We start from the raw sequence: 17,500 nt of genomic DNA, 5'->3' as shown, positions 1-17,500 counted from the left end.
AGCGGGGGTTTTAAGCTATGTAGAGATGTGGTCCGTGTCATTTCATTGAACTGTAATTACTGTGGAGAAGGCCTCTGTTCCATTAGCAGTGTTTACAGGACGTATAGTCGTTCATTCATGTTTTTACACCACACATGCAACTAGATTCCACACATGCAGGGTTCCATTTACTGGGGGATATGTTTTATCCCTGCTTCTGGTCAGACAGAATTAAGTACATGTATTTCCTTTTGGGAACTGTAGGTATGTGTTTATGTTTGATAATAGCAATTTAAAAAATTACATAAAAAATGAATATTACCCACAATTTTGGTAATTATTACGAATTTGCCCATAATAGGGACACCAGGGTTCATCCTGGTGTCCCTATTTTGGGCAAATTTGTCAAAATATTTCTTTTTTTAAATTGAAAGAATTGTTAAATCAGATCTACTCACGATGTAACGCTTTGTGAGCTTGTAGATCGTCTATTTTTGCTATTTGCTATACATATATAGGCTCAAGTGGTTAATAAAAATGCCCCCCCCCCTCATGTTTTTGGGTTTCTTTTGTTTTTGTACAAATTGAACCTTGCGTGTGAGTGTGAGGGTTTAGATGGATAGATTGATGATATAGAAATCCATCAATCCATCATGAAATGTTCATGTTTTTAATGATCTATCTGTCTAGCCATCCATCCATCCATCCATCCATCCATCCATCCATCCATCCACCCATCCACTCATCAATCCATCCATCCTTCTATCTGTGCTTCCTTTAATGCTTTTAGCAATACATCCATCCATCTATCCATTTATCCATCTATCCATCAATCTATACATACTGCTATCGTTATTTCAGTTATCTGTCCTCAAGTTGACCCCAGACATGATTTAATTCACTCATATAATTCTCATTTTATGATGTATTCATATACAAAGTTGCACATAGTGTTGATTTAACTCTGAGAGTTTGCAAATGGACCCTTATGGTTCCCTTATGGTACACTGTCAGTGTTAAATTAACGCATAAAGATTTACCAGATACAAAATTGGGACCTTGCAAGTCAACACTCTGTCTCTCTACCCTGAGCCATGCTAACACACACACACACACGCACGCACGCACGCACGCACGCACGTACGCACGCACGTACGCACACACACACACAATCATACCAACATGCACACAAACACAAAGACCCCCCTCCCCTCCACAATACAACAGGAAGTTAGGGGACTGAGCACACACACACACACACACACACACACACACACACACACACACACACACACACACACACACACACACACACACACACACAATCATACCAACATGCACACAAACACAAAGACCCCCCTCCCCTCCACAATACAACAGGAAGTTAGGGGACTGAGCAAGCATTAAACCCCCCTGACTCATCGGATCCAGAAAACCAAACACTGAATGACCCCTCAGGCACATGCATAGATTGCACACACACACACACACAATCATCCCATCTCCCCCCTGCCCCCTCCCCCCCAGAGTACCCAGCTGCTCACCCTGTAACCCTGGCCACCAAACTGTGATGGAAAAGATTTGGGCAGGACGTGTGTGTGTGTGTGTGTGTGTGTGTGTGTGTGTGTGTGTGTGTGTGTGTGTGTGTGTGTGTGTGTGTGTGTGTGTGTGTGTGTGTGTGTGTGTGTGTGTGTGTGTGTGTGTGTGTGTGTGTGTGTGTGTGTGTGTGTGTGTGCGCACGTGCATGTATATGTTTGTGTAAAGGATCAAGTTTAAAATCAATGTCCATATTTAATCTGGGTTATCTCTGATGCTGCTTGTCTAAATATTGACAAGAAGAAGCTGTCTGGTCTCCGCACAAATGCACACGCACACAGACACACACACACACACACACACACACACACACACACACACACACACACACACACACACACACACACACACACACACACGTGTGGTGTGCAGGTCTTGTATTGTTGTGGAGTGGTGCAGGTCTTGTATTGTTGTGGTGTGGTGCGGGTCTTGTATTGTTGTGGTCTGTGCAGGTCTTACTCTTGTATTGTTGTGGCATGGTGCAGGTCTTGTATTGTAGTGGAGTGGTGGGGGTCTTGTATTATTGTGGTCTGTGGCTCTGTGCAGGTCTTACTCTTGTATTGTTGTGGCATGGTGCAGGTCTTGTATTGTTGTGTAATGTGTATTGTTGTGGCATGGTGCAGGTCCTGTATTGTTGTGTATTGTTGTGGCATGGTGCAGGTCTTGTATTGTAGTGGAGTGGTGGGGGTCTTGTATTATTGTGGTCTGTGCAGGTCTTCTAGTTGGCTGCTTAAGGCAGTGCGCTTCTGAATGATTCTATGATATGCATATGCACTATGATGCACACTATTTTTGACCGTGTCCCGATCTTGCGCAACGTCACGGAGATGATTGATCTTGTAGTGCTGCCAGTCTCCTGACAAAGAAACGGCACCAATTTATTCCACTATAATCACATAGTCTGACATGGGGATACAATTGGCTGGTGAAGTTTTTGGTCCCAGCCAAATTTGGGTAATTGACAAGTCCTTTGAGAGGACATTCTGTCCATTATTGGAAAATTGCAGCCGAAATTGCGATCTTTTGCAATAGTTGCAGGGGACTGTTGATTATCAACAAAAACGACAACCACTGATTGTAAAAAGGACAAATTCCCAGAGGTGCTGAAAAGCCAATATCAGTGGTCAGTCCACACATGAAGGTCAACTATTAACACTGTGGTTTGGGACTGGTGATAATTGTATGGCTCTTTTGAAGCCTCTTTCAGTGTGAGAAGTGTTAATGCAAGACGTGAGAAGTGTTAATGTAAGACGTGAGAAGTGTTAATGTGAGGAGTATTGTTGTGAGGAGTTTTAATGTGATGTGATGTGTGTGAGCTGTGTATTTATAAATAATTAGTCACAGGTGCGAGTGTAAAGTAAGTGTTTTTCTGTGTTCCTTCCTCCCAGGCGCTGTGGCTACAGCAAGGCGAAGCAAGATCCTGAAGAGGAGAAGATGCACTTTCACAATGGCCACAGTAAGTAAAGTGTCCTCTTAGTTTGCGTGTGTGTGTGTGTCATTGTGTTCTGTTCTAGTTCCAACCCATGTGTATTTTTGTGCGTACACGCTTGTGTGTCTGAGGTCATCCGGAGTTTAAACATAGATGTACAGTACTGGGTTCAAATAACGGTCAGGTCTCTGTTAGTTCATTCATCCTTGTAGGTACGCGCACGTGTGTGCGCGTGTATGGGATTTTGCCAAGTCAAAATTCTTAATTCCAGGAGCAGTTTTTTTTGAATGACACAGCTCTAAGTCCCCTGCTTGTATTTGTATGTTTGGGTATGCGTATGAGAGATAGCAAAAGAGATTCAGGTTGTGTTTGCATGTGCGTATCAGCTGAGGGCACACTAAGCTCCAGTGATATGATTAATGGGCAGCGACAGCTTAAAATATTTGACCACGTGTTGGGATTTCTTGGCTGGGCCAAGCCGGGCCAGCCCAAGAGACCTACATGACTTTGACTGACTGTCACTGAGTGATGAAGTTGCAGCACTGGTCGGCTGGTTGGCTTAACAACAGGCTACACAAACACAGAGCAATCATCCCTCCAGGCTATGGGATGCAGTCTATCCTTAGTCAGCCTAATAACTAAATAGCCAATCGCAGATTAATCATCCCGGAAGGCTGTGGGATTGAGAGAGCAGAACACGAGTGTAAAATGTTGACCTGGAACTCATTCTGGTGGAATCCTGTGATTTTGGTACTGGTGCAGGTCAACATAATTTTGTCATTAAGAATTAGAAATAGCTGTGTGATCCAGGAATTCACACTTGCACAATTTCTCACATTGCCCATACTGTACATGGTCCAACCATATACTGTTTTGAAACAGACTTATTTTTATTCTGCCAAGCTGCTACCATTGGAGTTGGTCTCAGCTCTGTCCTGACTGTTCTCATCTCATCAGAATGTGGGAGACTTTCAAAGCGGTTGTACAACAAAATGCATTGTAAAATACTAGACTGGTGCCCGTTGGCCTCCGGCCTACACAGGAACGATGCACGTTGGAAATGCTTGCCCCAACCCACGGTTATGCAATACCCATTGTACCTGTGTCATTAGTTTTCAAAGCAATGGGCGTGGGTTCGTTGGTGCTGGTTTTCTCCGGTGTCCAAGCCCATTCAGTGAATTCAGGAGTCCCCAGACATACAATACTGTATCAGCTGCGGAGATCTCTGATCGTCTGACTACCCCACCCGCAATGAATGACCAGAGGGGGATATCAAATGCATGGACTTTCCTCCCCATCCCACCCAGAAAATGTCATCCTGATAATGTCACCCTGATTTCAAAGTGCACTGTACAGAACTGTACATTTTGTATATTTGATTATGTGCTGATGGTCTGTATGCATTTGTATTTACAGTAAAGTTCCCAGGGGTTCGTACCTACATTGACCCCCACACCTATGAGGACCCCAACCAGGCAGTTCATGAATTTGCCCAGGAGATTGACGTTTCCTTTATCTCCATAGAGAGGGTCATAGGAGCCGGTGAGTATACAAAGATTGGTGTGTGTGTGTGTGTGTGTGTGTGTGTGTGTGTGTGTGTGTGTGTGTGTGTGTGTGTGTGTGTGTGTGTGTGTGTGTGTGTGTGTGTGTGTGTGTGTGTGTGTGTGTGTGTGTGTGTGTGTGTGTGTGTGTGTGTGTGTGTGTGTGTGTGTGCGCGCGCGCGTGCGTGCGTGCGTGCTGCCTTGAAGTAGTTCAAGCTTATCATTCCATTTTCCTCCCGAAGACGTAATTATGCATTACTCTGAACTTTCTGCTGTTATCTTTCTTTAAGTGCTAGTTATTCGTTCACAATATTAAAAAAATCCCCCCCCCCCCCTTGAAATTGAGTGCACCAATTAAGCATGACCATTCCCTGATGGTTTTGTAAGAACAAATTGGTAACTGGCATTTTAATGGTTTGGTCAACCTTTTTCAAATGAAATAAAGGGGTAAAGATCCTGTCCACTACTGCAGAGCCCATGGGGTTTGACTTCTCCACGGTGAAATGGGGGCCTGTATTTTGGCCTGAAAAATCTTTTCAGGCCAAAATACATATTAATTTATGAAAATGTCCTCCCACATGACCAGATGTAGTGGTGACAGGGACTACAGACATGGGGGGGGGGAGTTGGGAATTGGCATAATGACTAAATTAGGAGAAAAAGGAAAAAAAGATGCATTGACCTCCCTTTCACAGTTTTCAACATGGGGAATAAATACCTCAATATACATTAATGCGGTGGTTCCCAACCTCTGATGGATCAGGGTCCACTTGAAAATATGAAAAGTGTTCGCTTTCATCTGACCACTTAACACGGCAGCCATTCGGCTGCCGTGTTAAGGGGTCAGATGAGTGGGCCGCGTGCATTTTCAGAGCATGTTTATCAATCTGATCAAACAATCGATTGTGTTCTGGCTTGGATCAATGGAACTAACGTAGGATTCTTTAAGTTCCTATTCATTGGTATCACAATCAAAACTCATTTATCAAGGTTTTAAAGAAGAAATCCCAGGACATTTCTTTACATTTTCAGTATTAATTCTGTATTATCAATCCAATCTTAGTGTTTTACCAGTTCTTTGATATATTGCAAGTGGCCCACTTGCAATATCCTGACAGCCCACAGGCTTGGAATTACTGCGTTAATGTGTTTGTTCTCTTACCTCATGGACCAGTCTGTCCCTTCTTTATTTTTCTAATATATTTTTGGGGCTTTTCTGCCTTTATTGGATAGTACAGTGGAGATTGACAGGAAATGGGGGAGAGTCGGGGGTCCGCCGGGCTCTGGATTCGAACCCGGGACTCAGTGTCAGGCTGCATCAGAGCCTACAGTATACACAGTATGGTGCGCGCCTCAATCACTCGACCATCGGCCGCCTGTCCCTTGTTTCTCAGGTGAGTTCGGAGAGGTATGCAGCGGACCGCTGAGGCTGCCGGGGAAGCGGGAGATCCAAGTGGCCATCAAAACGCTGAAGGCAGGCTACACCGAGCAGCAGAGGCGGGACTTCCTCTGGGAGGCATCAATCATGGGTCAATTCGACCATCCAAACATTATCCATCTGGAGGGGGTGGTCACCAAAAGTGAGTCGTCAGCATGTCGTTTTCTTATGCAAGTACTAGTGATTTAAAGTCATTCTGTGTAACATTAATTTCAGTAGTCTTTTTTGGTGACACATCTCATAGCTTCGTTGTCTATCTATAATATAGACAACGTCCATATAGACTCTATATGGACGTACCACTCAAAAAAGAGCTGGCAGGTCCTAGCACCCAAAGATATTTTGGAACACAACAACAAGTTATCAGAAACTGTATTTATTAATATTAGAATTTATGTGGAGTGGTTTTTGTGAAAAGTATACCAGTGACCTTCCAAAATTACTTTTGTTTAATTGAAAAAGGGTAACACAGTATGACTTTTATCGGTGTTGTTTATTTGTTTTTCTGATGAAAATCGGTGTAAGGTTTGCTGAACTAAAGCATTGTGGAAGGTTTGCACAAAGTGTAGACTGTAAACAGCTTTTAACATCTGAAGATCTGACCTTTTACATTGACACTCACTCATATATGGGCCTAAAGCCTATTTTTACTAGCATGGGAATGCATCCTTCCTTCTAATTCATCATTTCCATATCAAAGCAAGTAGCACTTCATGTACCAAATTTCTGTTTGACAGCCAAAAGACAAACTCGTGTTAATTTAAGTATTTTCTAATAATAATGTCTTGTTTCTCAGGCAAGCCTGTGATGATCATTACTGAGTACATGGAGAATGGATCTCTGGACACCTTCCTCAAGGTAAGAGGAGAGGATAACAAGATAAGAGGAGAATTAGGATTATGGGGGCATAGAAAAGGAGGAAGGAAAGGTATTATCATGTATAAAGAGGAGGAGGATTACAGAGAGGAGGAATGTTTTTGGAGTGGTGGAAGATGAGGATTATGGGAAGTAGAGAGCATGGAGAAAGAGGAGAAGATGCAGAGGAATAATGATTTGGGGAAATTGTGATTGTGAAATAGGATGATAAGCATTCAATTATTTTGATGGTGAGAGGCAAGATACAAGAGGCAAGGTACTTAGAGGTCGAAATGCCATTCAGGGAATGCTGTAGCGAGTTTGAAATTTGATCAGGGTTCGAACAACAGAAATGGGAAAATTAGAGGGGAGGACACTTCTTAACCTACTATGTCGAACAGCAAATAACAAAAATAGCCGATCTAGATCGATTGTAGATCATCTATTTTCACTATTTAAAGGTAGGGTAAGTGATTTGCGTTGGTTAAAATAATTGTTAAATAGCTCTATATTCTGATAGTACTCATTGCTATAGAGTGTTTGTTCAGTATTAGGAGTCTCCTTGTCTCTCCACCTCTTTATTAAACAGAAAATGCATTTTCGTTTCAGTTTCAGTTTCATTTCCAATTTTATCCAACCAGGACAGAGAACTCAATCAGGATACAGATTAAACAAGTGAAATTGGAAGTGATGACACTAAGAAATGAGCAGGCAAAATTGGAACTGGAACACTATACAAATTAAGCTTAAAAATGGGTACTTTCTCCTGATTGGCTGAGATTTTGACACCCACCGAAAAATGTATTTTCTGTTTATTAAAGAGCTGGAGAGACAGGGAGACATCTGTTACTGAAAAAACACTCTATAGCAATGATTACTATCAGAATATAGTATTTTAACCTTTTAACAAAATACTTTTTGTTTTAACCAAAAAATATCACTTACCCTACCTTTAAAATAAGCTATGAAATATATATTTTATAATATTATTTTTTTCCCCCGATATAGGGATGCCAGGGTTAATATACAATACATCCCTGGTTGACATGTTTAATTCCTTCATTTAATGTTTGAGAATCACTGATTTATGGTGTGTTTCCTTGGTGAAGTGCGTGATCACCTGGATCAGTGTATCCCAACCATTGGGTCAGGACCCAATGAAGTGTTGTGAGGTGTTATGGCAACAACGCAGCCAAAGAACAATGTTAATACAGTAAAATTATATTTTGCATTATGTTTTTTGTCTGAACATTTGTTGTGATTACATGGGTCCCAGTTTGAGACCTATAGAGATCCATCTAGTATATCAGTGATGGCTATGTTTAATCAGTGTAGACAATAATATGGTAGTGGTCTACACTAGTTTCATGTTTTATTATCGGCACCTTTGGCCTGGTGGAGATTATTTTTTTGACTCTTGCCGAATATAGAATCATACTTCATAGATTTCTTTTAGACTTTTTTTGTGGGCTTATTATTACCAATAGAGATCCATCTAGTGTCTCAGTGCTGGTATGTTTAAACAGGGTAGACAATATGGTAGTGGTGTGCACAAATTTTGTGTTTGGATAATTTAGTTAAAGGTGCATTGGCAGCTGGTTCAAGAGAGTTTGAACTGTATTCACACAGCCAACAAATGCTTTTATTATCGGCACCTTCGGCCGGGTGTCAGTAGTCATGGCTGCCAGCTCCCACCTGAGATCGCGTGGGAGTCCCGACTGCTCCAGACCGTACTGAAGTACTCCCAGCTTGCATAATGTCTTCAGACTAGTTCGTAAGTCTAAGATGTGGACATGTGGACATCCTCCAAAGAGGATGACACGATCTCCCACCATACAACAGCACACATAATTCATCAGACATGGGCGTCTCCCCGTGGGCTCAACCTTCTTCCAGGAGAAGGTCTCTGGGTTGAATTTCCACAGATCATTGAATTCCCGGTCCAGAGGAAAGTTGTCACCACCAAATATGTACAGCTCTCCGTTGTAGGCAAAGGCTGAATGACGCTTACGGCGTTCTGGAAGAAGCTGTTCTGAAGGCGTGCTCAGCCAGCAGTTGGTCTCCGTGTCAAACACTCTTACGTTGTTGTCGTCGATCAGGTCCCGGTCCCCTTCGCCCCCAAACACAAACATCTTCGTCCCGATGATGGTGGCAGAGTGATTTGACGACGGAGTGCCTCCGGTGTTAATTAAAGACCAGACCATGGCGGTGGTGTCCAGCTTGTGGATGTCATTAGTGGGCCCTGTGATGACTCCCCCATAGATATACATGACCTTCCCCAAGACACAGGCCGAGTGCATGCATCTCCCCTTCGGAACAGTCCCGGAGACCTCAGGTTTGAACCATCTGTGTGTGACGACATCAAATGCATAAAGCACATTGCAGTTTACCCCCGAGATATCAAGTCCATTGGCGTGAAATACCTCGCCAATCTCAAAATCGACTATTCCCCCCCAGATGTAGACATATTCTATGAGCACAGCTGTGTGGTACAAGCGGTTGGGGGGAACCTCAGGGAGACCTTCTCTTCCAGTTGTCACTTGGGGCAACTTCATCCAGCACAGGGACACTGTGTTGAAGACGTGCACATCAACCCAGTCGCTCTTGCTGCCGTACCCTCCAAAGGAGTACACCCTGTGCCCCACTGCCACTGCAGGGTGCATGGTTGTCTTTGGTGCGTTATTCAGATTCACCGTCCAGCTAAAGATATCGGAAGCCATTCCACTCACAACGACTATGTATAAGCATACAAGGGCGATATAAAAGTGGTATTACACACTACCGTTTATATTGTTACAGGGGCACAAACGTCATGCAAACCTTGGCCAATCCGCGAAGGCAATGTTGTGGTATGACCAATCAGGGAAGCCAATGCCTTTTAACTCTTTGACTTCCAATGACGAGATTTCTCGTCATATTTTGCAATGGCTCACACCGCCAATGACAAGCTTTGTGTTTTCAGTGGTTTTATGACAGAGGGCGCTCTTCCGCAGCCTGTGAATGCTGCCAGGATCACCCAAGAAGAGTACAACCAGAAATCACGTGACTCAACAAAATGGAGCTGGCTTCGTGTAGTGTTATAGGATTTATAGAAGTAAAATTGTCTCTGCTTTCTGTTGTTTTTGGCGAAAACAAGCCACATTCAACTGCCCATAACTATGGAATGGACTATCCCGACGGCAAGCTTTTTTCCCCCCGATTCTCCGAGACCCCTGTACGTGTAATGTGATCGCCGGGTTGTTAGTAAATAACGCTCGGAATCACTGGCAGTGGCTTGACACTTTTCTGAAAAACTCGCCATAGCAACACCAACCCAGGGCAAGCTCAGGAAATACCCTGTGCCACGATCAGATGGTCACTGTGTCAGAAAGGCATTATTATTCATGCTGAATAGTATCAGTATTATTTGTTATTGTATAGGAATATGATTTATAGTGTATTGGCTACAGTTAACCATCAGGTTTCTGGGGGCACCACTAGCTAACACCTGTCACAAGCTTAGTAGAGAACGTTGTTTCCCTTGAGAACTTCCGTTCATAGCCTTATTCTAGTGTGCATGATTGTCAAAATAGGTGGGTTAGTGATTTTGTTGTTATACAGTAGTTGTTTAGTGTGGTTTATTGGCTATATAGAGCAGTGGTTCTCAATCTTGGGTCCAGCCAAAGTAGTGAACAAAACTCAAGAAAATATATTACAAATAAAAATAATTAAATTAATAATACAATTCAGATCAATGGTAAGAGACCCCCCCCCTCCCCAACTATACACAGCTAAGAAAAAGTTTAAAGTTTAAAAACCCACAACCAATAAGTCTTATCTAGGCAAATGCCTTATTAAAAAGAAAGTTTTTTTAGTCCCCTTTTAAAAGCGTCAACGGACTGGTGGTGCTCTCAGATGGTCAGGGAGAGCATTCCACAGCCATGGAGCAGCTGAGCAGAAGGCCCGGAATACTGCATGCCCAGGGGTATGATCCCAGACAGGAGAGGAGGAGAAGAACACACCTGATGTCCTTATTGTGTCTTGATTTCAAGGGTAGAGAGGCAGTTTTGGAAAACCTGAGGTGTAGGGCAGAAAAACAAATGAATGGCTTTTACTGTTGTCTATTTGCTCAAACTCAGTCATGAGGTAATGGAGTTTTCGTATCCATACTAGGAAATGTGTACTTTAAGGCATATAGATAGATAAAACCAACATAAGCATAACAGAAGCATATCCAGGGTTCCCGCGGGTCATTAAAAAGTCTTAAATTGTCTTAAAAAAAATATCGGGAATTTAAGGTCTTAATTTGTCTTAAATTTGACCGTAGGTATTAAATTTGAAGGTTATGTTTTTAAGGCTCATGGGAAAATGAAAGCCATAAACATTTGTGCGTATTCTAGTGTTGAATTTTCCATAAAGATATGTTATTAGTACGCTCGTCCATCTCTCCCATTGTGTTGAGAGCGGGCGAGAGACGCACACACAGCAGTCATTGTGTTCCATAGGCTGATAGCCCCGCCCTCCCCTGGCCCTGTCTCTCTTCTCCTTCTCTGTCACTCACTCAGCTGGAGTTGACGAGCTTGTCTCGTTGCCCGGCCGTCAGCGTCAGCGCTGCAGTGTCGCTCGTTAATTAATTTGCTCCAGGTGTCTGTGTAAGCTCAGAAGCTCATTTAAGTGGACATTGGGCAAAATCAGAGCCCCCGTGACCGTTTTGGTTGATAAAGATAGCAGTAGTTGTAGTTGAGCACTGTTTGGCAGTACTTGTTGCTACAGAGCATGCTAATGAATGCTAAGTGCTAACAACAAATGTATGCTATATAACGGATGTCACTGGTTACAATGTGGAATAGAAACGACGGACGCTTCCCCCTCAGCTGTCATCAGGCAACAGTTTCAAGTGATAGGAAAATGTTTTTCTGATCAGAAGTAAATCAACTTGGATGCTGTTGTGCCACACACACACACACACACACACACACACACACACACACACACACACACACACAGTTTGAGCCTTCACTTGCTGTGCTGCTGCGCAACAGGGCAGATCTCCACCAGGCCAGGTGGCCCTACCCAGGCCCATGAAATTGATAGGCAGTCTACAGTAGCCAATTAGAATGAAATCTGCTAAAACTGACTCATACACTAATACAGAACCATATATAGGCTAAATATTGTCTCTGACTCTCTGTCGGTTGGGAAAACTGTTCCTTTTATTTTAAAACAATTTCAAATGGTGAAAAAAGCCAATCTACAAGCTATAATTATTACAAATTAAGAAATACTATATTTTAAATAGTGAAAAATACAGAAAATAGGGGAAATACATAAAATCTCTAATCTGTGATTCTAATGTGATTAATGTGACCCATACAGTCAGTGAAGTCCAGGGCTGAATGTGACAAATATTGAGACAAATAGGCTACCCAATACATAATTTTATTAAATAAATTGGTTATATTTTACAGATAGTTACACTATTCTTGTACTATATTAAAATTAAATCATCCTTAACCTTCAGGTTAATTCATTATTTCCGTGGACTTAAAAATCATCGTTTTTTTTATGGTCTTCTTTTTGATTGGCCTTTTACAGGCCCTACCAGCCTGTAGGGGGAGGTAGAGAGTAACATATTATGATACCAGCCTGTAGGGGGAGGTAGAGAGTCACATTATAATACCAGCCTGTAGGGGGAGGTAGAGAGTCACATTATAATACCAGCCTGTAGGGGGAGGTAAAGAGTCACATTATAATACCAGCCTGTAGGGGGAGGTAGAGAGTAACCTATTATAATACCAGCCTGTAGGGGGAGGTAGAGAGTAACATATTATATTACCAGCCTGTAGGGGGAGGTAGAGAGTAATATATTATAATACCGGCCTGTAGGGAGAGGTAGAGAGTAACATATCATAATACCAGCCTGTAGGGGGAGGTAGAGAGTAACATATTATAATAGCAGCCTGTAGGGGGAGGTAGAGAGTAACATATTATAATACCAGCCTGTAGGGGGAGGTAGAGAGTAACCTATTATAATACCAGCCTGTAGGGGGAGGTAGAGAGTAACATATTATATTACCAGCCTGTAGGGGGAGGTAGAGAGTAATATATTATAATACCAGCCTGTAGGGAGAGGTAGAGAGTAACATATCATAATACCAGCCTGTAGGGGGAGGTAGAGAGTAATATATTATAATACCAGCCTGTAGGGGGAGGTAGAGAGTAACATATTATAATAGCAGCCTGTAGGGGGAGGTAGAGAGTAACATATTATAATAGCAGCCTGTAGGGGGAGGTAGAGAGTAACATATTATAATACCAGCCTGTAGGGGGAGGTAGAGAGTAACATATTATAATACCAGCCTGTAGGGGGAGGTATTATATCGGTGCCGCGCTATGAGCTTGTAGATCTGCTATTTTTGAATACCCAAAAATCTTAAAATGACACAGATGCGTTCCCGGTCTTAATGGATTAATAGAAGTTTTACCACCCGCTGGCCTGCACTCCCATTAGCCAATTTCAATATAGGAAGACATTGTTGCGACATTTATTTGGGTCTTAAATTACATTTGTTGAGGTCTTAAAAAGGTCTTAAAAAGTCTTAAATTTGACTTTCAAAATGGTGCAAGAACCCTGATATCTACATAACCAAAGATGTATCACCACCATAAAAACCACAACAAAACAAGTCAACATGACTTCTGTCCATCATGTCCAATTCACATCTGGCCTCGCAATTAATAGACTTCGACAATCGTGAACCTCCTCGTACTGTACATCCTTGTACAAGGGATGTACCCAGCTTTGAAGAATGGCCCCCCGACTTTCTTCATTGTCTGCTTATTATGAACGTCAGATAACTGTTAACAAAAGATTAATCATAGAGCTGTAAAACTGTGTTGTCAGATCTAACACCTGAAAGGACCCCAACGGAAACAAGTCCGCAAGGACTTTTTTGGCCGGACCTTTTAGACAAAAGCATTATAAATGTAACTGTGTTGTTTTACATTCTTTTGCCTAATAAAAATTTCAATCAATCAATCAAAAATCAAAAAGTATGTCAGGCTTTTTTTGTAGATTGCAGGCCCTTTTTGGGGGATTGCATCAGTCGTTAAATGTCAAATTGTCATCATTGATGATGCCTAAGTACTCCTGACACACTCTAATCCATGCCCTGTGACAGTCTGTGATGGAACTGTCTAAACGCTGTCTAAAACCCTCAAATCTATAATACACGTCTTTAGATTTGGACACATTTAATTTAAGAAAACATCCATTGCACGACGTCATAATCTCTTACATCTCATGCCAGTGTTCTAACTCTCCCTCTTGTAGTAAACTTACTATAATGGTGTCATTTGCACAATTCAGAATATCAATAAGAATGGAAAATTCTGCTGCCATTGGTGTATATAATATCGTAGCTGTCGGATAGAAACCTTGTAGTATATTTATAAAACCCACAGAGAGAAAAACAAACCATTTTCATCCTGTTGTCCCAATTTTGGCATATAAAATAATAAGGCTTAATTTATGGGGGAAAAAAACTCTAGACTTCGTAAACTGGACCTGAGTTGGCTCTGTACTTGGACTGCTTTTTTACCTGTACACCAAATTTCTTCACCAAATATAGCTGATCTACAAGCTCACAACCCGTTGCAAGATCTGCTGTTTTTGGCTTAGGCTCCCCCCCCCCAGAATATGGATGCTGGGGTTGAAGTTGTTAATATGATGATACAACGTTTATGCCCGACAGAGAGGATATAATACAAGAGGGGCGATAGGACACAGTGCTGTGGGAAAGCCATGTAATGGAGGAACACAGCTAGATAGACAATGTCATTGACTCAAACTGTCTGGGGCCTGTCTATCCATCAAAAAGCCCATGACCCACCCTACCTACACTGAAACCAAGGTTAAACTTCAATGAAATAATCATCTCGGCCAAAATAAGGTCGGATAGTATTAATCCATTAAGACCGGGAACACATCTGTGTCATTTTAAGATTTATTTGGCTTTTTAAAAAATTGCAGATTGAAGGCCTTTGCACACAGGGTGCGATTAGTCAATCAGTTTTTACCGCATGCGAAAAGACGCACAAATCGAACTGGGTTCGATTGAAATAAAAACGCATCACCGCATCGCATCGCCACATCGCATCGCTGCATCGCATCGCCGCATCGCATCGCCGCACGGGGTGTGCATGAGGTCATTGAGAACCATGTGTTCATTTAAAAAATGATATTGTCCGTTTTTTCCGTGCGGAAAATCGCACCCTGTCTGCAAAGGCCTTTACAAGCACATACGGTGCCACACTATGAGCTTGCAGATCTGCATTTTTATTTGGTGCAAATCTTTGAATATATATTTTTTAAAGCATTTGTAACTCAAACCTTTGCTTCTGGGGGTCCCTGGAACAAAATATTTTGAGATGGGAGTCCGCGGCCAAATACAAATACCATTTTAGGGGTCCTTGACATGAAAAAGTTTGAGAACCACTGGTATAAAGCGTTGCTCTACGTTGAAAGGCTGTGCCAGTTGAATGGGGGTCGGAGGTGGGCATCCTTATCAAGCGGCGACATGGACATGGCCGTGCTCAACTCTGCGTTCATGGGTCATGTGGTGATGGTGAGTGCAGGGTTTTCGGTCCAAGCCCAGGCTGTGTGTCCTTCATCGGTTACAGTCGTGTGCCCGTTGAGCCCACACAGTACAATCCTCTGTGGTAATAATAGCTGTGAGAATGTAATGATTGGCCCAAATGGAAGGGGTCCATTTGGGTCAATTCTTACACTCTCACAGTAATATTAACCCATTCAATCCGGGAACGCATACTGTGTCATTTTAGATTTTTTAGCTATAACCGTTATTTTATACTTTTGGCTATTCAAAAATAGCAGATCTACAAGCTCATAGCCTGAGCTTGTAGATCTGCATTTTTTTTTAAAATCGTAACATTTGTGCAAATGTTTGAATATATATTTGTTTACATTTGTAACTCAAATCTTTGCTTCTGGGGGTCCCTGGAACTAAATATTTTGAGATGGGGGTCGCGGCCAAATACATATCATTTTGGGGGGTCTCCTTGACATGAAAAAGTTTGAGCACCACTGATATAGCAACACTTTTCAGAAACCTGTTAGGATTTAGAAGACATTTGTTGACGCGTTCCCGGGTTGAATGGGTTAACAGATCATTTTACCGTGCAGCTAACTGTGGCAAGCCGTTAAGAGTTTATTTCTTTGGTGCTCGGGTGGCGCAGTGTTAAAGTAGAAGAGGTTTCTTTTTTTGATAGATGTGTTAACAAAGTTCACGCTGGCATGGAAGCCTAACATGTACAAAACTGTTGCCTTGACAGTGGACTGTGCAGTGACAACATGACTTCCAGTTGAGACAGAATCTCTTTGTGTGTGTGTGTGTGTGTGTGTGTGTGTGTGTGTGTGTGTGTGTGTGTGTGTGTGTGTGTGTGTGTGTGTGTGTGTGTGTGTGTGTGTGTGTGTGTGTGTGTGTGTGTGTGTGTGTGTGTGTGTGTGTGTGTGTGTGTGTGTGTGTGTGTGTGTGTCTCTATTTTTCCTCTATTTCCTGACACAACAACCTCTCCCTCCCTCTCTCTCCCTGTCTCTCTCTCTTCCTACAGAAAAATGACGCTCAGTTTACAGTGATCCAGCTGGTTGGCATGCTTCGTGGCATCGCATCTGGCATGAGGTACACACACTCACACGATGCACACACATACTGTACATGTGTATGAGCACACAGTAAAAAAATTGAGGCTGTCTGTGTATCTACACTTTGTACTGTATGTCCCTCTGTCCGTAGTCTCTCAACCCAGACAACAGTCTTCAAATGCTACATTGTCTGTAGCTGCACCTTGCAAAAGTTGTGACAGCAAGCTTTAATCTGTTTGTCATTTACTGTTATTTTGCTTTATTTGTTTATTTGGACGAGACAGTACATATTAATGAACACAGCAACAAAACTACAGCAGTGGAGTTGGAATGCAGTGTAAATATGTCACGAGTTAGCGAGGCAAAGCACATTTTTATCCTTTGTCCCAACAATAACACGAGATATTATTGCAGAGCAAAAACACCCATATAAATGTTTCTGCCATGTAAACGAAGAACTCAACAAAATAACAAAAAGTTCACAACAATACAACAATATAAAGTGCACACAACCAAACTCTACGTCTGTGTAAAAAAAGAAGAAGTTTACAACAAGGCAAGACTAAGAAAATATATATGCCATAGTGTTCCATTCACAATATATTTAAAAATATCTTTAAAATATAATTTAGAATTTCCATTTCTGCTAAGCAGCAAACCTGCTAGACTGTGACTAATCTGATTTACAGGAGGCAAAACGGAAGTGGGGGAGAGACGGGACATATACACTCATCCAATGTACACACTGTTAGATGGAAGCATTTAGAGAATTGTGTGAGCCAGCAGTCTGTCTCAAGAGTCTACTCTGTCCTCAATAGCTCAATACTCTGTATCATCATCACACAAGGCCATGAGACTTCATATTGCTGCTGTCGAGCAGAAACCTCATATCTCCAAATGTCAACATGTTATGTTCTTTTGTAAATAAATGCCCTACTTCATTATACAAGAGTGTTGCATAAAAGTAGTGAAAATAGCAGTAGTTCACAACGGGTCGCTATGCAATGCGTTGGTGAACT

At 42.1% G+C, this 17,500-nt stretch overlaps 2 protein-coding genes across 2 annotated transcripts in view; one reads left to right on the top strand and one right to left on the bottom strand.

Moving 5' to 3' along the window:
• Positions 1–17,500, top strand: part of LOC308078777 (ephrin type-A receptor 5-like) — a 110,784-nt gene that overhangs the window by 80,254 nt on the left and 13,030 nt on the right. The window contains exons 11-15 of the mRNA XM_080420127.1: positions 2,964–3,031; positions 4,421–4,546; positions 5,940–6,125; positions 6,780–6,841; positions 16,451–16,518. Coding sequence (XP_080276253.1) covers positions 2,964–3,031; positions 4,421–4,546; positions 5,940–6,125; positions 6,780–6,841; positions 16,451–16,518 — 510 coding nt within the window. The remainder of the gene's footprint in view (positions 1–2,963; positions 3,032–4,420; positions 4,547–5,939; positions 6,126–6,779; positions 6,842–16,450; positions 16,519–17,500) is intronic.
• Positions 8,416–9,501, bottom strand: LOC308078201 (kelch domain-containing protein 3-like; the record flags this gene model as incomplete). Its single annotated transcript, XM_080419326.1, has 1 exon — positions 8,416–9,501. One exon carries the CDS (start codon positions 9,499–9,501, stop codon positions 8,416–8,418), a length of 1,086 nt encoding a protein of 361 aa, XP_080275452.1.

Source organism: Gymnoscopelus braueri (assembly GCF_963280865.1).
Source record: "Gymnoscopelus braueri genome assembly, chromosome: 22".
In the NCBI taxonomy this organism is placed as follows: domain Eukaryota; kingdom Metazoa; phylum Chordata; class Actinopteri; order Myctophiformes; family Myctophidae; genus Gymnoscopelus; species Gymnoscopelus braueri.
Note: the sequence above shows the minus strand (reverse complement) of the source record. Positions and strands in the feature narration are given on the sequence as shown.